At 43.2% G+C, this 26,655-nt stretch overlaps 1 protein-coding gene across 4 annotated transcripts in view; it reads left to right on the forward strand.

The window, feature by feature from the left end:
• Window positions 1-26,655, forward strand: part of dip2ba (disco-interacting protein 2 homolog Ba) — an 89,181-nt gene that overhangs the window by 38,736 nt on the left and 23,790 nt on the right. For 2 of the 4 annotated variants that reach the window (XM_061747372.1, XM_061747392.1), the window contains exons 3-25: window positions 853-1,008; window positions 1,096-1,221; window positions 2,335-2,571; window positions 2,664-2,795; window positions 4,582-4,593; window positions 4,893-5,012; window positions 5,090-5,287; window positions 6,115-6,206; window positions 6,289-6,399; window positions 7,700-7,823; window positions 8,076-8,185; window positions 8,326-8,428; window positions 10,529-10,593; window positions 10,681-10,774; window positions 10,855-10,974; window positions 11,066-11,180; window positions 23,445-23,584; window positions 23,677-23,813; window positions 24,638-24,718; window positions 24,806-24,933; window positions 25,008-25,122; window positions 25,882-26,083; window positions 26,172-26,284. In XM_061747372.1, the coding sequence (XP_061603356.1) occupies window positions 853-1,008; window positions 1,096-1,221; window positions 2,335-2,571; window positions 2,664-2,795; window positions 4,582-4,593; window positions 4,893-5,012; window positions 5,090-5,287; window positions 6,115-6,206; window positions 6,289-6,399; window positions 7,700-7,823; window positions 8,076-8,185; window positions 8,326-8,428; window positions 10,529-10,593; window positions 10,681-10,774; window positions 10,855-10,974; window positions 11,066-11,180; window positions 23,445-23,584; window positions 23,677-23,813; window positions 24,638-24,718; window positions 24,806-24,933; window positions 25,008-25,122; window positions 25,882-26,083; window positions 26,172-26,284 (2,831 nt within the window). The remainder of the gene's footprint in view (window positions 1-852; window positions 1,009-1,095; window positions 1,222-2,334; window positions 2,572-2,663; window positions 2,796-4,581; window positions 4,594-4,892; window positions 5,013-5,089; window positions 5,288-6,114; window positions 6,207-6,288; window positions 6,400-7,699; window positions 7,824-8,075; window positions 8,186-8,325; window positions 8,429-10,528; window positions 10,594-10,680; window positions 10,775-10,854; window positions 10,975-11,065; window positions 11,181-23,444; window positions 23,585-23,676; window positions 23,814-24,637; window positions 24,719-24,805; window positions 24,934-25,007; window positions 25,123-25,881; window positions 26,084-26,171; window positions 26,285-26,655) is intronic. The other 2 variants (XM_061747382.1, XM_061747401.1) reach the window with 1 other exon arrangement.

Here is a 26,655-nt window from a genome sequence, read left to right on the forward strand (position 1 = left end):
GGTGGGCAGCTGTCCTCCGCTTCACATCCACCTTAATGTCTCCACAGCATTGACAGCCGCACACGCACTGTCCCATTCACTCCTCTTTCGCCTGTTGTTAACGCCGTAGGACAGCGTGCCAAAGAGGATTTTGTTGCGCGCCCCCACTTCATTGAGCAACTTCACATTCCGAAAAAATATTTTTCTTCATTGCTTTGCTCATTTTCCTTTTTTTCTGATCATGCAGAGATCGGCATCTCAGGTGCAGGGTTAATATAAATGTGATTTGCATATTCAAATGTGGCGTGGACAGGGAGGAGTTGGCTACTCCAACGTGCGCTCATTTCCACGTTGATTGGAATGTACGAAGGAAATGTGCTTGGATTCATGAGTACGTAGAGTTTCATACATCTGGATATTTTTGTGCGTGCAACGTTTTCTGGATTTGAGCGTACGCCATGTTTTAGTAGGAAATCCATGCAAGTCTTTGTACATGAGGCCCCTGGTGATCATATCACAGGGTGGGAGGTTCATAGTCACAAGGCTCATGCCATGACTCTTGGTGCGGGCCCCTTCTGCTACTCATATATTGCCGTTTTATTGGCCTTGACTGACCCCCCCCCCCCACACACACACACAGACACTGACAACACACATACACACACACCTCTATCTCTTTTTTTCATCTGAGTTGTCACATCCCCATTAACTTGGCTTCCCAGGACCACCCCAGATTCATGCTCAAGTTAACACAGGTTGTTATGTTCACAGATTTCGAATTTAGAGGTACTCTTGGTGTGCCATGCAGTATTTATTTAGTTATTCATTATTTATTCGATTTATTTATTCAGCCTCCATCTGCTGTTTCTCCAGATGCAGATATGACTTTGCCAGATATGCAGCTTTCCGGGGGGCACAGCGGTGAGCCCACGCCGAGTCCTGAGGCCCCGGGCCCCTCCACATCTTCAGCCTCCAGACACCATCGTGCACACCGGAGTGGAGGGGCCAGAGATGAGCGCTACAGATCAGGTACAAACAATGCAAAAAACATATGAGGTATTACTAGAGTTTTATTTCACTCACTTCTTTTCTCACTTTCCATATTCATTTGTTTAGACATTCACACAGAAGCTGTGCAGGCAGCCCTAGCCAAACACAGAGAGGAGAAGATGGCCCTGCCCATGCCAACCAAGCGACGCTCAGCCTTTGTCCAGTCTCCTAGTGATGCTTGCACACCTCCAGGTACAACTAGCACTTTAGTTTCTTTAATATGCTTCAGTAGTGGTACCTCCAAATTGGCCCACGTTTCGTTCCATTACACTGATTCATCCATTATAAAACCTTTGTTAAGGGTACAGTCAATGTTTTAAGTGACGTTAAAAATAAAAAACAAAAATAAGCATTAACCAGTCTAATAGTAATGCGTTAAAAAACAAAAAAAAAAAACACTATTTAACGCTAATGACAAATGAGCAGGGCTAATAAACACTCATTGTCACACATGTAGAAATCAAATCAACCATGAATGTTATTTAAAAAAATGTAATGTAACATGTACATAAAACACTCCTTTTTGATCACAAGTGACAAGCATATGTCAGATAGGCTTCTACCACCAAGGAATAGTCTACATCTTCACTCAGTGCTGTTTTTTCATCAAACATCCATCCATCCATCCATCCATTTTCTGAGCCGCTTCTCCTCACTCGGGTCGGGGGCATGCTGGAGCCTATCCCAGCTATCATTGGGCAGGAGGTGGGGTACACCCTGAACTGGTTGCCAGCCAATCGCAGGGCACGTACAAACAAACAACCATTCACACTCACCTCCGGGCAATTTAGAGTTGTCAATTAACCTACCAGGCATGTTTATGGATGTGGGAGGAAACCGGAGTGCCCGGAGAAAACCTACGCAGGCACGGGGAGAACATTCAAACTCCACACAGGCAGGGCCGGGGATTGAACCCCGCTCCTCAGAACTGTGAGGCTCAAGCTCTAACCAGTCGCACACCGTGCCGCCACATCACAAACAGATGGACTCAAATGCATCACACCACAAAAGATCCGAATTCAAGTCCTTTGTTCACAAACTGCTGCTCTATACTGGCTGAGAGTCCTATGAAGCCCATAGCAATGGAACAAACACAGGGTTAAACCTTTAATGCTGCCTGAAATGAGGTCCTTGTATGTTGATGGTACAAACTTCAAAAGTTGTTTCAACTTTGGGGCATATTGTTCACCAGCCTTTTGGTGTAACTGCAAATTGTAAAATTTTTGGAGCATTGGATCTTCATGGTACACAGTGTATCAACATTGACCAAGGTGACAGATTTCAAATATTTTTTCTTTCCACCAGACACGTCTTCTGCATCAGAGGACGAGGGCTCACTACGCAGAAAGGCCGCCCTCACTGCGGCGCTGGCCCAGGGCCTGCAGAGTCCCGATTATTGGATCAACCGTTCTGTCCAAAGCTCCTCCACGTCCTCATCGGCGTCCTCCACCCTATCCCACGGAGAGCCGAAAAGCCAGCCCCAGCCCCCACCCCAGCCTGCTGCTTCTGTGCTGGCCGATGTCCTAGCCCACACGCGCATCGGTAATCCCCTTCATCAACAACACATATGAATGAGTTTGTTATACTCGGTAGACGTCCACTTTAGCGTCGCTTGCTTTGTCATTCTCCATTAGAGAACAGTGTCCCTCCTGATGTGACATCATCCTCCACTACCCAGGACAGAGGCTCGAGAATGGACCTGCCTCCTGCCGTCAGGGGCATGAGTCGTGGGCAGAGCCGCTCTAGCATGCTGGATACTGCTGACGGTACATGCACACAGAAGTGTGTTGGTGGTATCAGATGGGTGTGTCTGTCTATGTACATTTTTACTGAGTGGGGTAAAAACAACAACAATCACGTCTTAATCGATCCCGAGTCATAGGTGCGTCACAATAAATTAGAATAGCATAGAAAGTTCATTTGTTTCAGTCATTCAATTTAAAAGTGAAACTATATATTATGGCCTACAGATTCACTAAACATGTCAATTTCTACCTTATTTCAATAATAAGCCTTTTGATTGTTCCTTATGCAGAGCTGCCAAATGTTACGGAACTTCCGTATTTTACGGAAATCACTCTACGTTGACTCGTTACGGCCATAATAGTGATTGTTCGGGATATTGGGGGAAAAAAATCCAGTGTCTGACATTACTGCCGCGTCCACATTGAACAGCTGCGAAGCTGCGGAAGCGAAAGTTCTCTTTTTGTCCGGTGTCAACACATTGTAAGTCACTTCTTACCATGGTTCTAACAAAGGTGTCACGAAGGGAGGACGAGGAGGGGGATAGGCGAAGATGTTGTCAAAGCCATGCTATTTGCTAAGCTATTGTGTCATGCAGTCGCAAAACATCGAAATAAATGATTTGCTGAAACAATTCACTTTTCACATAGGTCTGGCTGGAAACGCGTTTTCGCAGAGAGTAACCAACTTTGACCAACAAAATAACGGGCCAATTAATGCATGTTTAGAGATATAAATATGAAATAATACACGTCCACACAGTATGCCGTGTCTGAACCAGAAATGAATTAGTACGTCACGTGTGCAGGTTAAAAATATAGTACTGTTATTAATAAATATTTGTAAAATAAGATAAGATATAAATAATTTGCATCATTTCAGCAGCAATTGTGGATATAGCAAATATAAACATATAACAAATTTCATGCAAGAGAAGACGCAATTACATTCATACGCGTAAAAGAAGTACATTGCACAAAATTGAAACCAAAACTATTGTCCATACATAAACTATCCAATTCAGTTGATCAGCAATGTTGTTTATTTGTTTGCAAAATTGACGTTTTGACTTTTGCGATCTAATTAATCTTCTTTAATAGACTTTTTATTTTGTTACCAGGGTTGAAAACAGAATTGAAAAGGTGAATTAATCCATAGACAGATATTTTTGATGATCGAACGTCAAACTCTCATACTGGCGCTGATTCAGGCTGGAACTGCGTCCACCATTACAAGGTTGATGTAATAAAAACATTTTATTTTATGACAAATATTGAAGCCATAATTTATTAACGATTATGATTATGACTGTCGCACGGAAATGTTCTTGACAAAATTTAGAAAATATGGAAATTCAGTCAAATTTGGACACATTTTTCTGGAAGATAATTTTTATAGATATGCAGCTCTGCTTATAAAACATTCCAATTTCTTGATGTTACATTTTGTTGTTTCATTTGCTGTGAGCTACAATCATCAAAGATAAAATCATGAACTGCTTCACACTTTGTGTAGTGAATCTCGCAAATGTGAGTTGAGTTTCACTTTTTGAATTGAACTACTGGAATGAATGAAGTTTGCTACCATATTCAATGTTTTATTGAGCTGGACCTGTATATTAAACTTGTTGCATCTTTTAATCATTGCAGTTTTGTGACATATTTGTGTTTTCTGTTCGACAGTCCTGCGGTGATGACATGTTCGTTGAGTGCTAAGTGTTAATTAAGTCAAGGAACATGCCGCTAATCACATATATTTTGTCTTCTTTCTTTTGGGTCCATTAATTCATCTTGCCTTTCATTTAAAAAGGAACGCAAAAAGGTAATATGAGTGGGACGGGGAGGGATGCCGAAGAGGCCCGTGTCAGCTTGCTTTCCACACTGTCACTCTCCATGCGTGTCTCCAACTTAGACTTAGACAACCTTCTACGCTCTGTTTTCCCTCAATCCTCCAACCTGTATCTGTCCAAGTAGCTTTCAAATCTTTCCTGTTGCTGATTTTGACCCCGACTGTGTGAGTCAGTGTGTGCTACAATAGAAATGTGTGTTAGAATTGCATGTATGGATGTGTTATGCTTTATTGGTTTGTTTGTTTGTTGACGGTGGTGGTTGTTTGTGCAGGTGTGCCTGTCAACAGCAGAGTGTCCACTAAGATTCAACAGTTGCTAAACACGCTCAAACGGCCCAAAAGACCACCACTCAGTGAATTCTTCCTCGACGACTCTGAGGAAATAGTCGAAGGTGAGCATCTTAATTTATTCCATTCATTACAACAAAGAACCCCCGTAACCTTGGTCCTAAACCTCTGTTTCATCCAGTTCCCCAGCCAGATCCCAACACCCCAAAGCCAGAGGGTCGTCAAATCATCCCAGTAAAGGGGGAGCCCCTCGGTGTTGTTAGTAACTGGCCTCCTGCCCTACAAGCAGCCCTAGCCCGCTGGGGGGCCACCCAGGCCAAGAGCCCCGCCCTCACAGCGCTGGACATCACAGGAAAACCCCTCTACACGCTCACATATGGTGAGCAACAATTTGCCTTGTAAATAGAGTGTTCACTCAAAGTTGGATCAAAATCCGATGCTGGGCCAGTCTAAATGGACAAAAATCCTTTAATAACTGTTCAGGCTATGTTTAATTAGCATATTTATTGTTATAATTAGTATTTGCAGCAGTTGACATTTCTATTATACAGTAAACACTGACAACAAATACGGAGGCTAAAATAAGTATAAAATGAAATCAACCAGTAATGTAAAGTAAAACTCTAAAACATAACACATACATAAAACATTCTAACTTTTTGTACAAAAGAGCCAAGAGACGTATTGCAGCTAGACAGTCGGCTGCTAGCGCAAGAAGCTAACTTACAGTCATTGTTCCTTCAATGGGCTCAAATGCTCAACACAGTCACAAAAAACCCACATCAAAATTTTTTGCTCACAAAATCCTGCCGGCTGAGAATCCTATCACGCTCGTCCAAGTGAACAAAAACATGAAGTGGAACAGGAACAGAAGCGAGACTTGTGGTGGATCACCCACATGACTGCTGTCCATCATCCCGAACTATCGTTGACTGAAACATGGACCAAAAGTACTTGGACACCGCCAGCTTCTTTTCTGCACAGAAAGCAAGTCTGCTTACTTCACGTTAATGTATGAGAAAGTGTTGAAAAAAACGCCAACACTAGCACAGTTAATCCTTTCAGACTGGCTGAAATGAAATCGAGTGCTGATGGCTCACGTGTTATGATGTCACATGTGATGATGGTTCCAATTACAAAAATCGTATGAACTTCAGGGCCTATTTTTCACCAGGATTCTGATTTTTATTTTTTTTCTCCTTGTAGGCAAACTGTGGAGTCGCAGTCTGAAACTGGCTTACACGCTACTGAATAAACTGGGCACAAAGACAGAACCTGTGCTACAACCTGGAGATCGAGTACGAGCATGTCAATCTCCGCACACCGAGTGTGCACACGTCACGCAAGTGACGTGGAAATGTATTCTCTTTTGTCTCCTAGGTGGCGCTGGTTTACCCAAACAGTGACCCTGGTATGTTGTGGGTTGCATTCTATGGCTGTTTGTTGGCTGAGGTCATCCCTGTCCCTATTGAAGTACCACTTTCGAAACAAGTAAGGACGATGCGATCTGTAAAGGCGACACATTATGCTTTCTTGTCTGTGACATGCTATCATCAAAATACCCCAACGATTGAGAATTATAGCACACTCTATTCAGCCTTGCCAAAATTAGCCAATCGTGAGGGGGCTAATGCAAGGGAGTGTGTATACCCCGTGCCACATACTGGGCCAATGGCGAATTGTTACCATAACAACCAGCGGCTGACCGAAGGCGTTGGCACTAGGTGAGTTGCATCTATATTCAGAAGCGAAGCCCAGAAATTGGAAAAAAAGCAAGCTTCCGTAAAAACTGTGAAAGCATTTTCACTAGGGGAGGCAGCACTTCGTACACTTGTGAATTAATGTGTGAGCCATCCATGTGACACATGCAGCAGATGCATTGCAGACCACTGCTTGAAATTGGCAGATCTCCTCCGAGCCAACCTGCCACGTCATGGGCCGGGAAACTTGTGTAGGGGCATTTATACGTAAACGGCTCGCTCACAGGCACATTTTTGAAATAAAAGGTAATAAAAAGATAACAAGAGAAATATGAGCGTGCCGGATAAAAGCACTAGATATTTTATTTGGACTTCATAAAGACTGTGTTGGCTGGTCACAGACTGTGGACAGGCTGTACGTGGCCCACAGGCGGTACATTTCCCTGTCTAATAGAAGAGTAGTGCTTTAGTGCCATCTAGTGGCAACTACTGTAGGGAATTATAAACCGTTTTAGGGGTACGTCAGTTACTCACATTTTTTCTCGCTATTTGTGGTTGGGCAGACCAAAACCCCCTCCCCCCCACCGCTAGCAGCAGGGGATTACTGGATATCACTTTTTAATCAACGTTCACAAAAAGGTGCCAGACGTGTGCATCAATATTTATACGTATTGATGCTGACATTTAGAGCACCATACGCTATGTTGGCAAGTTCCTCTTTGGGACTCCAAAATGATTATCGGGGCAAGTCCCCCTCTTTTAACCACCATGTCGGAAATAAGAATGCGGTCATCATGAAGATACATGTCCTGCTCCTTCTCTTTCTCTTGTTCGGTTGTAGTGCCCACACACATACATCAAGATGCATCTGAACATGCAGAAGCACACAAAACAAACCTTGAGTTTTCCTGGACAGCTGCTATCAAAATATAAAAGCACCGTAGTTGTTCAACATTTTATTTTCACTTCATAACAACTCTGTGAGAGCTGGTCAGAGATTTGGGACGGGCCGTAAAATGTCCAGGTCTGGTCTATAGTTTTGTACAGATTAATTGTCCATTATATTAATCGGCCGTTGTCTCTTTCCATAGGATGCAGGCAGCCAGCAGATTGGGTTCCTCTTGGGCAGCTGTGGCGTCAGTCTGGCACTGACCAGTGAAGTATGTCTCAAAGGGCTGCCCAAGACACCAAATGGAGAGATCATTCAGTTCAAAGGTTAGCCATCCCCAGGGCTCCATTGCCAATATGTAGTACTGGCTCAGCGTTGGTCATATGTGCCTCCTGGAGACCCATTAGAGGGCATCTTTAGAGGGATTATACATTGTGGTGTTAAGATTTGCTTGGGTGGCCTTTCTGCATGCACAGCAGGAGCTGAGACTGTAAAGTGTAAACTTTGTTTTAGTATGGGTCATTATGAGGTCTCTCTTCGCCTTGTAGTCAGCTAAAATACTTGTTCTCCTTCCCCAGGATGGCCGAGAATGAAATGGGTGGTGACGGACACCAAGTACCTCACCAAACCTTCCAAAGACTGGCAGCCTCATATTCCCACTGCCAACACAGACACTGCCTACATCGAGGTACTCACATCTAAGGCGAACGTATTTTTCTTATCATGTAGCTTCTGAAATGTCACACGTGTTGTTATATAGTTTAGTATGAAGTATACTGGTAGAGCTCCACTTCCTGTCTGAAGGATGTCTGATTCCACTCATTGCAGTACAAAGCCAGTAAGGAGGGGACCGTGATGGGTGTGGCTGTGTCCAAGCTCTCCATGCTGACTCACTGTCAAGCCCTGACACAGGCCTGTAACTACTGTGAAGGTCAGTACGCCACATAATAATAGCATAGATCATTTTACACTTGAGACGATGTGAGTCCCAGGATGCACCAGTTTGGAAACAATGAGTCCAAGCCCTGGAACAATGAGTCTCTGCAATTTATCATTTCAGAGTACAGATATAGTAATCCTCCGCTATATGACGGTTGTTGCTTCGTGGTCCCGCTATATTGCAGATTTTTATTTGTACAATTAGGACACTATTTTTGTGTTATCCATTGCTTTTGCTCTCTCTCCAAATATTATGTTTCAGCCTGCACGATGGGAATTTTTTTAGAAGGATATATTTTCCCAAAAACTATCACGATAAGTATATTGATGTTTTTTTATGCCACTGATATAATGATGTTATAGAGCATAATAATTCAAGTACATCCTTTTTAAGAACAATTAACTTTCAATTCTAAAGAACATTGAACATAGGCATTGTAAAATCAATGTAATATGAATAAAATATCTTAGATAAATAAAGAATATAAATAAATGTTTGCAAAAATTACACTTAAACAAATATTAAACATTTGGCAGTATAGAGTCATTAATCCACTAAAAAGGCCCAAAAAATGTCTTAAAGCCTGTCAAATTTGAATTAATTAAAAAACAGTTTTTAAAACAGGTGCCATACATTTTAATATTACTGTTGTGTTTTTAGTCTTTATTTTTATTTATTGTATGAATGTTTTCTTTTTATGTACTGTACAATTTCTGCTGCCTCTTGGCTTTTGAAAAAGAGATTTTATCTGTCAATGAGCTTTTACCTGGTTAAATAAAGGATAAATAAAATGCAACATAAAGCCCACCCTCGAGCTGCTGGACTGTGACGTGAGACCCTTACCTCTCAATCAAATGATGTTGAAAATCAGCTACTGCCTGAATATTGATAACGTGTGCCGCTGTGGTTATGGTTAATAAACCGTTAACTTTTCCGCGTGTGTGTGTGTGTGTTATGTGGGGAACACACTCACACAACAAGTGCTGATGTTTCAACGATGATACGCGGTCGAGTGAGCTTTTTAGCTCCAGCCCTTAGCTCGAATGTAATAAACGGTTAACTTTCCTTTAGGTGTCCTAGTAGTGTGCATCTACGAAGCAAATGCCATTCTGCCAGCAGTTTACTGCGTCTTGAGCAGCATGGCGGTTGTTACCACAACAATGAAAATTGATCAAGTCCAGAAAAAACTCCTGTGTCCATTGTATTTATGGAACGATGACCCACACTAATCTGCCTCTGATTGGGTAGCACTAAGACAGGAGTCGTACTTTTGATTCACTATGTGTGGAAGCTCTTCACCAACACACACACACACACACACGTAGGGCATCTTAAACCATGCGTCAATGGACCCAGAACGAATATGCTTCCCTGCTCATCGTCTCAGACGCGGAACACATCAAAAGGGATCCCTGAATGGTATCATAATTAGGGCTGGAACTTAACCGTGGCGTTAATTCGAATAAGTAGGAAAAAAAGTACAGAAAAATATTTGTTGAAAAAAATAACAGAATAATACAGTATAATAATTATAACACCGTGCTGTAATTACTGGCACAGCAATAACACTTTTTTTGCTTAGGATACTGTGAAAATTATGAGGATTTCAGCTATTCTGCCTTCATAGTTAGCGCCAATATACCTGAAAAAAAAGTACTTAATTTTCGGTTGAATTAAGTACGCTTTTTTGTGTTGTAGCGAGAGACAACCATTCACACAAATATTCAAATCGTCACCGTTGGAAATCGTAAGGAAAATGTGCCACTACACCACCAGTGACTCAATTTCTTATTGTCACAAATATTTTTATCCGTTTAAAATGTGATTACTTGCAATGAATAAACGACAAAGCATCCAATATAACTGTAAAATAAAACATTTTTAATCTAGTTCCACTGCATAATAATAATAATAATAATTGACTGGGATCAGCTCCAGCTCACCTGCGATCCTAATGGAGACAAACGCTATAGAAAATGGATGGATAGTTACAATAATAATAATGATAATGGATTACATGGACATAGCATTATCTCTCCTTCCTGTGTGTGTCTCTCACATTCGCTAATGTGTTTCTGCTTTTTGTTTCAGGTGAGACTCTGGTTAATGTTTTGGACTGCAAGAAGGACATGGGTTTGTGGCATGGCGTCTTAACGGTGAGATATGTGCTGCCATTTGCCCTCTAGAGCCAATAGACTGGTGGCCAATCCCAATATTGACAACATGTGCGTGGTCCTTTACAGAGTGTCATGAATAGAATCCACACCATTACTGTGCCCTATTCTGTCATGAAAGCCTGCCCCATGTCCTGGGTGCAGAGGGTGCACATTCACAAAGGTTTGCCTTCATTTCTCTTATTATGATGGTTGTCTGTCGATATTTTGTGTCAGTGCACATTGTTTCTTCTCATCTCGCAGCCCGTGTGGCCTTGGTGAAGTGCCGTGACATTCACTGGGCAATGATGGCCCACAAAGAGCAGAGGGACACCAACCTGTCCTCCATACGAATGCTTATAGTAGCTGATGGAGCAAACCCATGTGAGTCACATACCTTTTTTATTTTAACTTTTTGTAGACATTGTTTTGGTTTTAAATTATTGACCCTTTTCTCTGTTTTGTGCGCAATTAGGGTCAGTGTCATCATGCGATGCCTTCCTGAATGTTTTCCAGTCTCATGGTCTAAAGCCTGAGGTCATCTGTCCATGTGCCACATCACCCGAGGCCTTGACGGTGGCCATTCGCAGGTTTGATAAGGGCCATATTCTCCTACAGTGCTGTGAAAAATATTTGTCCCCGTCTCAAATTCTTATTTTTTGCAGCGTTTCCACACTTTAATGTTTAAGATCATCAAACAAACGTAAATATCAGACAAAGATAACCAAAGTAAAGAGAAAAGGCTGTTTTTAAATGATTTTTTTTCTTCTTTTTTTCCAATTAAAAAAAATAAAAAAAATAAAAAAAATACCTGACCCTGTGAAAAAGTAATTGCACCCCCCCAGTCATGAATTAACTGGCTAATCACATTTTTTAGACTGGTGAGTTCTTTTTCACTGACCACACACACGCCTGATTACCGGTACCTCCAGGCCTGTTCAGCAAAGAAATCACTTAAATAGAACCTGTCCGACAAAATGATGTATGTAAAAAGATCTCAAAAAGCTGCAACAAAATTCCACGATCCAAAAAATTCAAGAAAAGATGAGAAATAAATTAACTGACATCTGTCAGTCTGGAAAGGGTTACAAAGCCATTTCTAAAGTTTTAGGACTCCAGCGAACCACAGTGAGCGCCATTATCCACAAACGAAGAAACCGCGAAACAGTGGTGAACAGGAGTTGCCAGCCTACAGAAATTACAGCAAAAGCACAGCGAAGACTCATCCAGGTTGTCACTAAGGAACCCAGCACAACATCTACATAACTGCAGGCCTCCCTTGCCTCAGTTAAGGTCAGTATTCATGATCCAACAATAAGGAAGAGACTGAGCAAAAACAACAAATGCTCTTCTTACTTACTAAAAACATCTAAATGATGATAAGACTTTTGGGAGAATATTCTATGGACTGACGAGACTAAAGCTATGTTCACACTGCAGGGCATGATGCCCAATTCAGATTTTTGGTTAAATCTGATCTTTTTATGTAGTCTTTCACATTACAGAAACAAATGTGGCTTCTGCTGTGGATGGAATGCATCCGTATTGTCACATGCATGCACGAAAAACGATGTCATATTGCGCGTAGGTCTCTTCATGATGCATTTGTGGCGATTTCAAGGATTTTGTGCAACCGGCGCTAACATTTTCTTATATTTATCAGTTTGAAAGCATCTTCTTTTCACCACTGACTGGTTTCTACTACTTCGTCCGCCGTTGCAGTTTGTAGCATGTCTGTTTTGTCGAACAATTGCAGAGCTGTCAAATGTTATGAAATGTCTGTTTTTTGTTATTGAAATCACTGAACGCTGGGTTGTTACGGCCGTAACACCAATTGTTCCGGATATTGGGGTGAAAAATATCCCGCCCACATTACTGGCCAGGACAGTGTCTGGCCACCGTGATTAAAATTTCAGGAATTAATTCGATGTACTAAACACAATATTGTTGAAAAAAAGAGAGCAAAAAAAGCTGAGACCGGGGTCAGGTTAAAAGTATATTATTATTAATAATTTATATCCATCAATCCATCAATTTTCTGAGCCGCTTCTCCTCACTAGGGTCGCGGGCGTGCTGGAGCCTATCCCAGCTATCATCGGGCAGGAGGCGGGGTACACCCTGAACTGGTTGCCAGCCAATCGCAGGGCACATACAAACAAAAAACCATTCACACTCACCTCCGGGCAATTTAGAGTTGTCAATTAACCTACCATGCATGTTTTTGGGTTGTGGGAGGAAACCGGAGTGCCCGGAGAAAACCCACGCAGGCACGGGGAGAACATGCAAACTCCTCACAGGCGGGGCCGGGGATGGAACCCCTTGTCCTCAGAACTGTGAGGCAGACGCTCTAACCAGTCGTCCACCGTGCCGCCAATAATAAATATTTGTAATATAATATAAGATAACCTTTATTAGTCTCACAATAAGGAAATTTCCATCATTTAAGTAGCTATAGTGGATATAGGAAATAAATAAATATACAGTGGGTACGGAAAGTATTCAGACCTCCTTAGGTTTTTCACTCTTTGTTACATTGCAGCCATTTGCTAAAATCATTTAAGTTAATTTTTTTCCTCATTAGTGTACAGACAGCACCCCATATTGACAGAAAAAACAGAATTGTTGAAAGTTTTGCAGATTTATTAAAAAAGAAAAACTGAAATCGTTTTTTGTGGTCAGTCCATATAAAAAAGGGTGTAACGGTCCTCTCCAGGGCCCAAACGATAGCGAGCAGCTCACGGTTCCCGACTTCATAGTTACGCTCGGATGTAGACAGGCGACTGAAGAAAAAGGCACAGGGATGGAGTTTTGGGGAAACTGGGTCCTGCTGGGAGAGGACAGCTCCCGCTCCCGTGTCAGAGGCGTCCACCTCCACCACGAACTGGAGGGAGGGGTCAGGGTGTCACAGAATGGGAGCACTAGTAAACACTTCTTGAAGCGTTTGAATGCTTGCGATGCGGCAGGGGTCCAATGGAAAGGTGAGCTGGCGGAGGTGAGACTGGTGAGAGGTACGGCAACCTTGCTGTAGTCATGGATGAAAAGTCGATAGAAGTTGGCGAAACCGAGGAAACGTTGAAGCTCCTTGCGGGTGGAGGGAATGGGCCAGTTGCCGCCTGCTTGGAAGGCGTTGGAGGACTTGACGGACATGCTGGCGATGTTCTTCGGGGAGCCGGAGAAGATGAGTATGTCGTCAAGATAGACGAAAACGAACCGGTTCAGCATGTCGCGGAGGCCGTCATTATTGAAGGTTTGAAAAATGGCAGGGGCGTTGGTTAATCCAAACGGCATGACCAGGTACTCGAAGTGTCCAAGTGGGGTATTGAAAGCCGTTTTCCATTCATCCCCTTCTCTGATGCGGATGAGATGCGATGCGTTGCGTAAATCCAACTTCATGAAAATCTGGGTGTCGCAGAGGGGTTCAAAAGAGGGGTCAATAAGGGGCAGTGGAGCTTTGTTTTTATCCCTGATGTCATTGAGGCCTCGGAAATCAATGCAGGGGTGGAGAGTGGTATCTTTCTTTTCCACGAAAAAGAAGCCAGCCCCCACGGAGGACGAAGAGGGCCGGATGAGTCCAGAAGCCAGTGAGTCACCGATAAAACTTTCCATGGCCTTTTTGTTGGGACGGGAAAGATTAAAGAGGCGGCTGGAGGGAAGAAGGGCTACCGGCAAAAGATCAATGGCGCAATCATAGAGGCGATGGGGGTGAAGAGAGATGGCGAGTTCCTTGCTGAACATGGGGGATAGATCGTGATAATCTTCTGCGACTCGGGAGAGATCAGTAGGTGTAACAGGTGGCTGAGGTGTGTGCTGGAGGATGGCCGAAAGGAGACAGTGGGAATGACAGAAGTGACTCCAACCAGTGATAGAGAGGTGGGTCCAATCTATGGCAGGGTTGTGTTGTTTTAGCCAAGGGCTGCCGAGGACTAGTGGCGTCCCTGTCGAATGGATGATAAATAACTGTAATGTTTCGCGGTGATTCCCAGAAATGAGCAGGTTGAATGGTGCAGTTTGGTGGGTGACATGGGAGATGAGTCGCCCGTCGAGGGCCGTGAATTTCTTAGGTCACGGGAGGGGCTCGAGGGGAAGCTGGAGGTGACACGCTAAGCCCTCATGGGTGAAATTGTCATCAGCGCCGGAGTCAATGAGGGCAGAGACTGGTGTGTTGCAGACATAGCCATGAATACATGCGGGAACAGTCATACGGGAGGGAGAGCTTGGGGAGGTGTTGGTTTGGCTCACCACGACGCTCTCAGGTCGTGGTGAGCCCCGTCTTTTGGTTTGAGAGTGCAGGTAGAAAGGAAGTGACCAGGCTGTCCACAATAGATGCATAGTCGCCGAGTGAAGCGGCGCTGTCGTTCCTGGGGGTCTAAGCGGGTCCTGCCTAGTTGCATAGGTTCTTCTAATTCAGTGGGGGTGAAGAGGAGGCGACAGGGGGTTCAGTGTGCGGTGGAGTCATTGGGGGCACAGCCACGGTGGGTGGAGCGAAACTACGCATCTTAACTCCCCACTCACGCGCTGTCTCTCAGAGGCGGTTGTATGGTTTAATAGCTAATGAAATAAGGTTCTCGAGGTAGGTGGGTTCGTCCCTGGTCGTGAGCTCGTCCTTAAGTTGTTCTGATAGCCGTTTAAAAAAAATTCCCCTTTGCGCTGCGTTGTCCCACCCGTATTCACTTGCGAGTATCCGGAAAGCGATGAAGTAGGACCCCATGGAACTCGAACCTTGGGTGAGAGCTAGGAGACGCCAAGTGGCTTCCCTACCCTTAACGGGTGATTGAAAACATTTTTGAGTTCTGCCATAAAGGAATCTAGTGAGGTTTGTACCAAACGCAATCTTAGTTTTTCGGTTGGATAGCTCAGCGGTTGGAGATCGAATACTAAAGTGCAGTTTAATAATAATTGGCTACATGAATCAAGATCTCTCGAGTAAGGTTCGGGAGGAGGAACGTGCGGCTCTTTGTACGGGAGGCAGGGTTGGTCGGAGGCTGCGGGCTCAGCAGGAATACTCACAGGAGGACAGGAGGGATACTTGTTGTGTAAGGCGGTGGGATTTGTCTTGTCTGCCGATGTGCGCGCCCTGATGGGCGAGCGCTTCCCTCAACGCTTCGGTAGTCGCTGGGTCCGTCATGGCCTGAGTATTCCGTCAAGGAGCGTAGTAGGATGTGAATTGGAGTGGACCCAAGAGCAGACTGAGGCAGAGGGAGTAGATTGAGAATGGTTTGTTGTAGGTTGGCTTAGGGTAAGATCCAAGGCGAGGTGGAAGACCGTCGAGATGAGGAGCGAGCAGGAAGCGGGAACGTAAGCAGGTGGGGTAGCTTGGTGGCGTGGCTGGAGCGGTCAGTGAGACAGGGAAGGCACGGACGGAAGGACACAATCGTGTGAGTACTGATGCGGGTCGTAGGATAATTACTATAAAACCTGGGAGTACAAGAGTCAGCCGGTAAGTCACAAACAAGCGTCAATACTCAGGCGAAGGCTGTAGAACTTGACAGGCTTTAAATACAGGCAGTAATCAGTGCTGCTTGAAGACTGGTGATGCTGATTGCCAAGGAGACAGTGGGGGAGAGGGCGAAACGGGGCAAACGGCGCCACCCAAGCTCAAAAAGAGGAACTGCAGGGCATGGATCATGACACAAAGGTTGAAAACAGAATTGGTAAAGGCGAATTAATCCATAGACAGACATTTTTGACAATAGCACATTGAAATCCCATATACTTTGATTCACGCTGCAACTGCGTCCGCCATTACAAGGTTGATAACAATAAAATTATTAAAATAAATATTGAAGCCATAACTTATTCATGATTACGATTATAGAGTAACAATTATGTTGTGCAGTTGAACAGTATGCAAAATTATTTTTATCCTGTTACATAATATACTGCAATAACTGTCCCGGGGTAAATTTCTCTACAACATTTAGAAAATATGTAAATTCAGAAAAATTTGGACAAATTGTTCTGGAAGTGAATGAAAAACTGCAATTGTGACATTTGTCGCCTTTTTATGACGTATAGGTCGGATGCGGGCCCTGTGAGCCTCCATACTGCACTTGTGTCAGACACTGTATATATCCAATTTATATCCAGATATGAAAGAGGCCTGGGATGGATCTGAAAAAATAAGAATTGTCCTGTGCACTTGGAGTATGGAAGCAATAGGAGAGGGAGCTGTGGAGTTTTTGACCATCTTGTTCAACAGAATTCTAGCGGGTGAGACGATGCCTGAGGAATGGAGGAAAAGTGTGCTGGTTCCCATTTTTAAGAACAACAGTGATGTGCAGAGCTGTGGGAAATATAGAGGAATAAAGTTGATGAGCCACACAATGAAGTTATGGGAAAGTGTAGTGGAGGCTTGACTCAGGACAGAAGTGAGTATTTCCAAGGAACAAAATGGTTTCATGCGTAGAAAGACTACCACTGATGCATTATTTGCTTTGAGGGTGTTGATGCAGCAGTACAGAGAAGGTCAGAAGGAGCTACATTGTGTTTTGGTTGATCTAGAGAAAGCCTATGACAGAGTACCAAGCGAGGAACTGTGGTAGTGCATGCGGAAGTCTGGAGTGGCAGAGAAGTATGTTAGAATAATACAGGACATGTATGAGAGCAGCAGAACAGTGGTGAGGTGCGCTGTATGCGTGACAGAAGAGTTTAAGGTGGAGGTGGGACTGCATCAGGGATCAGCCCTGAGCCCCTTCCTGTTTGTAGTGGTGATGGATAGGCTGAGAGATGAGGTTAGACTGGAATCCCCGTGGACCATGATGTTTGCGGATGACATTGTGATCTGCAGTGAAAGCGGGGAGCAGGTGGAGGAACAGTTAGAAAGATGGACTGCACTGGAAAGCAGAGGAATGAAGATTAGCCGAAGTAAAACAATGGGGAATGGGGGGTGGTGGGGGAAGAGTGAGGCTACAGGGAGAAGCGATAGCAAGGGTGGAGGACTTTAAATACTTAGGGTCAACCGTCCAGAGCAAGTGGTGAGGTTAGCCATGATGTACGGATTAGAGACAGTGGCACTGCAGAGACAACAGGAAGCAGAGCCGGAGCAGAAATGAAGATGTTGCGCTTTGCTCTAGGAGTGACCAGGATGGATAAAATTAGAAATGAGTTCCTCAGAGGGACAGCCAAGTTTAGATGTTTTGGAGTCGAAGATTGAGAAAGCAGACTTTGATGGTTTGGACAGGTCCAGAGGAGAGATAGTGAGTATATTGGTAGAAGGATGATGAGGATGGAGCTGCCAGGCAAGAGAGCTAGAGGAAGACCAAAGAGAAGGTTGATGGATGTAGTGAGGGAAGACACAAGGGCAATTGGTGTTAGAGAGCAGGATGCAGGAAATAAGGTTACATGGAGCCTATTCCAGCTATATTAGGGCGAGAGGCGGTGTACACCCTGAACTGGTGGGGCACATGTGAGCAAACAACCATTCGCACTCACATTCACACCTACGGGCAATTTAAAGTCTTCAATTAACCTAGCGTGCATGTTTTTGGGATGTGGAAGGAAACTGGAGTACCTGAAGAAAACCCATGCAGGCACGGGGAGAACATGCAAACTCCACACAGGCGAGGCCGGATTTGAACCCTGGTCCTCAGAACTGTGAAGTGGATGTGCTAACCCAGTGTTCCCCAACTTTCTTTGCACCGCGGACCGGTTTGGAGTCAGCATTTTTCTCACGGACTGGCTGTGGTGGCGTGCACACACACACACACACACACACACACACACACACACGCTTGCCTCACTTTTGATTCCTCCTTCGCCGTTCGTCCATTCACTGGTTGACTTAGGCACTTGAGAGGCTTTAGCAGGTCAAGTGCCCCAGGAAGGTTAAACACCATATTGCCCTTGAAGTGTGGGTGCAGTTACAATATATGCTACTTGTACTGTACCATTAATATTCTAAAAGAGACTTACAGAAATCCATCAAATATATGTAGAGAGACTGAAAAAAATATATTTTATTGAGCTGATCAGAAGTGTTGTGAGTTGGATAGTAAAGCCTTTTAGCTGTCATATTAATTATATTTATTATTATATATATTTATTATGTCTTTGATGAAATTTAATTTTAAAACTAACAAAAGGCTCACTGGAGAAATTATGTGGTCGGTCAGCATACAGTTAAGGAGAAAGGGCTGCCAGGCGGAGACAGTGTAGGAAAAACAAAAACCTAGGGTTCATAATGACATTTATAAAGAAAAAGTGAAAGAATATAATAGACCAATTAAACAGGCTTGACTTTCTTTCTTGTCCGAAATCATAGATGAAAATATTAATATTTAGTTCTTTATTGACAAATTTATCAATCGACCCTCCCATCAGAAATATTGTATTATAAAAAATGTGAGCAATTCGACTCATTTTCACCAACAAAATCATTGCTGTTGTACAAGGGATCAATACCGTAAGATTTAAAAATGAACCTGTCCTGTCCTTTACAAACTTAACTTGTGTCATGGCACACTTTGATAGCACAGATCTGACAGAACTAGAACTTATTGTTGGTCAGCTCAGGTCCTCCACCTGCTGCTTGGATCCCTCATACAGCAGTTTATCAATGACATTAACCAATGGATGACAAATAACTTTAAAACTTAACAAAGACAGAACAGAACACTATCATTTTTGGTGCACAGGATCACGAATACACAATCGCAACACACCTGAAAGCCCTATCCCTGGACAGTAAAAATGAAGCAAGAAATTTGGGTATAATCATTAACAGAATCAGAATCATCTTTATTTGCCAAGTATGTCCAAAAAACACACGAGGAATTTGTCTCCGGTAGTTGGAGCCGCTCTAGTACGACAACAGACAGTCAGTTATATTCCAAAAAGAACTCTCTAGGTCTGCTCAAAATTGCAGTCTCCCTATTCCTTGGACTAACACTAGGCAAGGGGGAGAAACTTTTTGCATCTGGAACAACCTGCCCAATCCGGGAAAACTGGCAACATCAGTGACCAGATTCAAACATGTGTTTACTTCGCGGAGGCAACTGTCCTCCTGTGCGCATCGGTTCATGCCTCCACGTCGTCCATTAATTCCTGATAATTGTACACCTGCCGTGCATTAACCCTGACATGTACACGTCTGATCTTGTATGATCGTTGACGTGACTCATAATAGTAGGGTTGGCACTGGGTCATGAAACCTCTTAGCCAATCTGGCTAAACCGTATAAACATCTCCTAGCCACAGTTGCGTGTACATAGCCACAGCATCACGTGTATTATGTGGCTAAACCTTTAGCCCAATCAAAACTACCTAGTCATCAATTACGATTAGGGCTGAACGATTTGCGACGATTTAATTGCGAGGTTGTTGTCTTTTTTTGTAAACAAATATTGCAATTTTGAGTAAGCATGCAATTTTTGTGGTAAATTTAAAGTATCTTCAGCATAATTCACTAAACACAAGAAATAAATGATTCTATAGTATGACCAACACGAGATTGGATACAGCCAACAAATAACTCTTTCTTGTTGGCCAGCCCTAAATGGTATGGTGAATTGATATGAATAACAAATCTTTATTTTACTATCCAGCCATCCTATGTTCTGTACCGCTTATTCTTACTCGGGTCGTGGGTTAGGTAGAGCCTATTCAACTCACTCTGGGCAATAGGCGGGGGCCTATGGGCAATTTAGAGTTTTCAATTAACCTACCATGCATGTTTTTGGAAGTGAGAGGTAACCGGAGAAAACCCACGCAGGCACGGGGAGAACATGTAAACTCCACACAGGCGAGGCCGGATTTGAACCCGGGTCCTCAGAACCTTGAGGCATATGTGCTTAGCAGTTGACCACCGTGCCCCATGCATTTACAAAATGTAATGTGAGGGGAAAAAAACCTTTTCATCAACATGTAATTATAAAAGCGGTTGAAATGGGAAACAAAGTTAGATGTTGATTAATGTTCTTATTAATTACAGTTAAAGTGTTGATGATTCACTTATTTAATAATTCTCAAGAAGGATCTTAAGGACTTTGTGTAGCTAAGAAATAGGAGAATTTTCTCAAATTCAAACTTCTTAGTTAATGAATATTCTAAATATTTGGTGGTAAATATTTGTGGGCTAACTTAACCTGTCACATACAGTGCCATGAAAAAGTATTGCCCCCCTTCTCAAATTCTTATATTTTTGCATAGTTTCCAACTAATGTTTAAGATCATCAAACAAATGTAAATATCAGACAAATGTAGCCCAAGTTAACTTAAAATGCAGTTTTTAAATGGTACTATCATTTATTAAGGGAAAAAACTATTTAAAGTTACCTGGATCTGTGTGAAAAAGTAATGGCCCCCTATACCTAGTTGGGCCATCCTCAGCGGCAACAACTGAAATCAAGCGTGTTCACATTTCTGTGGTAATATTTTGGCCAACTCTTCCTTCCAGAATTTTCAAAATTCCGCAAAAATGGAGGGTTTTCGAGCATGAATGGCCTTTTCAAGGTCATGTCACTGCATTTCAATCGTATTCAAGTGTGGACTTTGACTCGGCCATTCCAAAACCTTTGTTTATTTTAAGCCATTCAAAAGTTGACTTGCTGGTGTGTGTTTTGGATCGTTATCCTGCAGCAGAACCCAAGTGCGCTTCATCTTGAGGTCATCATGGCTTAACATTCTCCTTCAGGATTTTCTGGTAAAGAGCAGAATTCATCCATCCATCCATCCATCCACTTTCTGGAGCCTATCCCAGCTGACATCGGGCAGGAGGCCGGGTACACCCTGAACTGGTTGCCAGCCAATCGCAGGGCACATACAAACAAACGACCATTCGCGCACACAGTCACACCTACGGGCAATTTAGAGTCCCCAATTAATGCATGCATGTGGGAGGAAACCGCAGTGCCCAGAGAAAACCTACGCAGGCACGGGGAGAACATGCAAACTCCACACAGGCGGGGCCGGGAATTGAACCCGGGTCCTCAGAACTCTGAGGCTGACGCGCTAAGCAGTCAGCCACCGTGCCGCCAGCAGAATTCATGGTTCCATCAATCACAGCAATTTGTCCAGGTCCTGAAGGAGCAAATAAGCCCAAGACCATCACACTACCACAACTATGTTTGACTGTTGGTGTGATGTTGTTTTTCTGAAATGCTGTGCTACATTTACTATAGATGTATCAATGGCTCTCCCTATGGTTAGCTGGAATCCTAAAGCGTTAGAAAACCCTCTCCACACTGATGGATGTCAATTACTTTATTTCTTGACTGTTCTGGAATTTCTTCGTGTCGTTTTGGTGCAGCTCTTTTAGATGTTTTGTCCAACTTGATTTTGTCGGGACAGATTCTGTTTAAATGATTTCTAATCACGTTTGGGTGTTATCAGTGAAAATTAACCAAAAATTGTGATTAGCCACAATGAATTAATGATTTAAATCAGGGGGCAATTACTTTTTCACATAGGGCCAGGTGACTTTGAATAGTTTTTTTCCCCCTTAATAAATAAAATCATTTAAAAACAGGATTTTAAGTTAACGAGTTATATTTGTCCGATATTTACATTTGTTTGATTATTTTACGGCATGACAACAAAGTAGGATTTGCGGCTCTTGGATTCATGAAAAAGGCAGCTAACTAGCTAGGTGCGAGAACAAATGTGAATGAATTGCAGCACACATTGACTATCAACGTTTCAAATGTCATTTCCATCCATTCTCAATTCCGTTTATCCCGTTCAGGGTCGCGGGGTGCTGGAATATGTTGCGGTAATATTCTTCAATTAAGCGCCAAGCGGCATTGGGTCTTATCTTCCCCGACGTGCCGCTCCCCGCAGCTGGGAAACACAGAGAGCATGTTTGCATAGGGTGCAGCGGCTGCACTCGGTGATGAGAATTTTACGAAGCTGGGGGGGAAAAATTAAACCACAAACACCGTTAACACAGAGCAGAATGAGAGCGCTCAACATAACTTTTATCAGGAAGGGCTTTTGACGCAGGCGATTTTGATTTGCTAGCATGGCAATATTTGCTTCGCCACATCCTGTTTCAATTAGCCATTGGCGAGGTGGCGAAGAGGCAACGTGAACACTAATGGGTAGATGTAAATTCTCTAACAACTGGCTCATAAATTCAAAATATAAACACTGGTTGGCTCCGGATCCCAGATGAATAAAGAAATCTAAATGCAGACTTTGTGTGAAATCGTTTGAGATCTCCAACATGAGGGAAATTATTTTGCGACATATTGGCATAGAAATAATCAGAACGATACACGTCTATTTACTCAAATGTCACAAATTATCTGATTTAATTTTGTTAAATTTTTTTAACTCAAGAGGTCTGGAAATTAGGGTCTGGAAAAAGTATGGAATTTTAAAAGTCTAATGTGTAGGAACCCCGTTTAACCATCCGCCCAATGGCTGCGATGCATCAGACGGGTGTCCTTTTCTCGGGAAAAGGGCGCAGTTTATGCAGATTGCAGCTCGTGGGCACAAGCACGTCACTTAGAATGAATTCTGATTCACAAAAATACACTTGGTGGTGCGGAGAAAATTGATTGTCATTAATATGACGGTGATTTTGCTCAACTTGTCCACAGTGAGAAAATTTCTACGTATTTATTAGTGAATGAGGCCCACTGAGTTTACCTTGCGCATGAAAGGCACTTATACGTAACAAAGTATTTATTGATTATACAGGTATTTGTATATCGTTGTCTCCCACCACTGCCTTCCTATCTAGCCTGTATGGTATATGGAGGGTATGGTATGGGTAGCATTTATTGTTAGTCCTCAATATATGTAAAACATACAGAGGGCCGAAATAACTTTAGCTGCATGTATGTATTTATGTTTTTCTGTAGGTAGGTAGTTAGGTACGTACATATAATGTTATCCTGTTGCCTCCGTTGCAGACCCGGTGCACGAGGAGCTCCTTTGCCAGCCAGGGCCATTCTCTCCATGGGCGGGCTAAGCCACGGTGTGATCAGAGTGAACACCGAAGACAAGAATTCGGCTCTCACTGTTCAAGACGTCGGCCACATCATGCCTGGAGGTTCGCCAGACGCAGTCGTACATGCTAACTCCTGCCAATATCGTAACATAAGACGCCCAGAGTTGACGTTGTGACCTTCATGTGTATTTCAGCTCTGATGTGCATTGTGAAACCAGACGGATCTCCTCAGCTGTGCAAAACGGATGAGATAGGAGAAATTGTTATTAGCTCTCGAGCGGGGGGCACCATGTACTACGGCCTTCCTGGGGTCACCAAGAACACTTTTGAGGTCCGTGAAAGCCCGAATTGAAGCAATCTTGAGACAGAATTGTCTCCCCCCCCAAAGAAATACTTATAAAAGTGAAACCAAAAACATTTATTTAAAGACACTTTTTAAACATATCTGCTCGTAACTACATGAGGAACGTGCGTTTCAGAACACATTGTTCGGGAAAGTAAAATTAAATAATAATAATTGCACAAAATAAATAAGGCTGACTGAAAATTGTGTTTCTTTAGTCAAATTCGATGAAGGTATGACCCTCAGATTTTATGTAATCAAAAACACAGTTTAATTTCAACTCTCGATAGCAGTTGTGTTCACTTGAGGAGCAGCGCAATAAAACGGTGCTCAGATTAGATAGACCAGAGGTGTCAAACTCAAGGCCCAACAGCCAGATCCTGCTCCACATCATTTTATGTGGTCAACTTCAATGATTCCTGCCGAAATTTCTACCAACATTTTCAGTTGTCATATGTAATGAATCATATTGAGATATCGTAAGCATTTTTTTTTTTGTTTGTTACCGAACCCCTTTTTACAGTAACTTGAACAATAGAACAAAAAAAATCCTTGACTTCTGATTCCAAAAGTAATTATCCATCAATTTGTTGTGCATATATAATAATATGATGAGGTGATTAAACATTTATATAGTTTCGCAGTCACAAAGACCTTCTGAGGGAAACCATAACCACAATGTGGCCCGCAACAAAAATGATTTTAATACGCCTGAGATAGACACATTGAACCTGTACAGTATCATAGAGATTTGGAGGGTGCCCCGTAGGATGCAGTGTCATCTGCGACAATCTAACGTTTTGCCCCTTTAGGTGATCCCTGTCAACCAATCTGGAGCGCCTTTAGGAGAAGTTCCCTTTACCCGTACGGGTTTGCTTGGATTTGTTGGCCCAGTAAGTCGAATGCGAATAAAAAATAAAGTGCTGACATTTAGTATGTGTTTAGTAGGCGCTGAGGTGCTCCTTCTGTACTTCCCACAGGGCAGCCTGGTATTTGTTGTGGGCAAGATTGAGGGGTTGCTGATGGTGAGCCGGCGACGTCACAGCGCCGACGACCTCGTGGCCACAGCGCTCGCTGTGGAGCCGGTCAAAACAGTTTACAGGGGCAGGTGAGCCACTGGCTGCTTTGTAATATGATCTGTATAATGCTGTATATTGTTTTCATCCCTCTGACTTTGTCCAGGATCACCGTGTTTTCAGTGACTGTGTTTTATGATGAGAGAATCGTGATCGTGGCTGAGCAACGGCCTGATGCCAGTGAGGAGGACAGCTTCCAATGGATGAGTCGAGTTCTGCAGGTATATTAAGCTCTCTCCCAAAAATTTGGAGTTCCGACAACATCTGGGTGAAATATGACATGATGTCATGATACGATGCGAGCCGTCAGTGCACAAGACCTAATTTTAGCCAGCATCAAAGGAGGAACTCTCCTTGTGTGTGTTTGCCTTTTTGTTTGTGATTTTTGTGACACTTTTTCTAAAAGGATGACGAGAGAAGAAGAATATCCACAGGAAGTTAGTGGGAAATAAGCAGACTTCCATACTAAGGAGTATCAAGCACTTTAGTCCACAGTATGTGTTTCAGTGTAGTGCTGTTAATGGTTTCCATTTGGTAGGTTTATGCTTCTTGTTTTTGTTCCGTTGTTGCTGAGTTGGTAGGACTGGATTGAGCTGCTTTTTGTGAAACTTTGATTTTGATCTTCTGTGGATGGCCCCGTGCGTGTGGTTGTGATGTTTCCAGAACGATAACTGAGTGCAGATGTAGACTGCTACGTTAGTTTCTCACACAGCTACTATTTAGCCAGCTGCCAACTGGCTAGCTGCCATATAATGGAGATGTCGCTTGTGATGTTAAGGTACAGAGTTTCAGGTCTAGTTTTATGACATTAGTGGTGCGGTTCATTTTATATATATGTGTGACAGTTAATGTTAAAAAGGGTGATGTTTATTGATTATCTTTACCCTTACCAATGCGTCATTAACATTTAGAGAGTGTTTTACTGTAATTTTGTGGATTAATATTGCAGTGTCATGTCATGATGCACATTCTCCCCAAAGGCCATCGACAGTATCCACCAGGTGGGCCTATACTGCCTTGCTCTGGTGCCTGCCAACACCCTCCCAAAGACGCCCCTCGGCGGCATCCACATCTGCGAAACCAAGCAGAACTTCCTAGAGGGAAACCTGCACCCCTGCAACATCCTCATGTGCCCGCACACCTGCGTCACCAACATGCCCAAACCAAGGCAGAAACAGCCTGGTGAGCTTGTTAAATGAAACCATTCGACTCCTTGATTGAATGATGTGTATGTTGCTTAAAATGACTGTATGCCATCTGATCTGTGCAGTGGATGTTGGTCCAGCGTCTATGCTGGTGGGCAACCTCGTGGCGGGAAAACGTATTGCCCAGGCTACAGGCAGAGAACTGGGTGTGGTGGAGGACCAGGATCTGATTCGGAAGGTACCGCACAGCGCACTATATTGATTGTGTATATCTGTGGCACAAAGTCAGATATACACTAACTAATATTAAAGCAACTGAACTGAAGCTAGCCTTTCAGCATTACACACTATACAAAACATCCAAAAGGGGTGCACATAAGTGGTACAATCATCAGCACCAGATCAAGGGAAGCCTTTACATACCTACAGTTAAGCAAACTAGACACACATTCATTACGTTTGTAGAACATAATGACATAATGTATCCATAATGTATCCACTTTTTGTGACATTTTTGTTTGTTGGTGTGCTGTGAGATTTTTTAATTAAAATATGTTCCTTGGCTCCATAAAGGTTGGAAATCACTGCTCTTGTCAGGTCGTGTATTCT

The sequence above is a fragment of the Phyllopteryx taeniolatus genome, chromosome 1, assembly GCF_024500385.1.
Source record: "Phyllopteryx taeniolatus isolate TA_2022b chromosome 1, UOR_Ptae_1.2, whole genome shotgun sequence".
Classification (NCBI taxonomy): domain Eukaryota; kingdom Metazoa; phylum Chordata; class Actinopteri; order Syngnathiformes; family Syngnathidae; genus Phyllopteryx; species Phyllopteryx taeniolatus.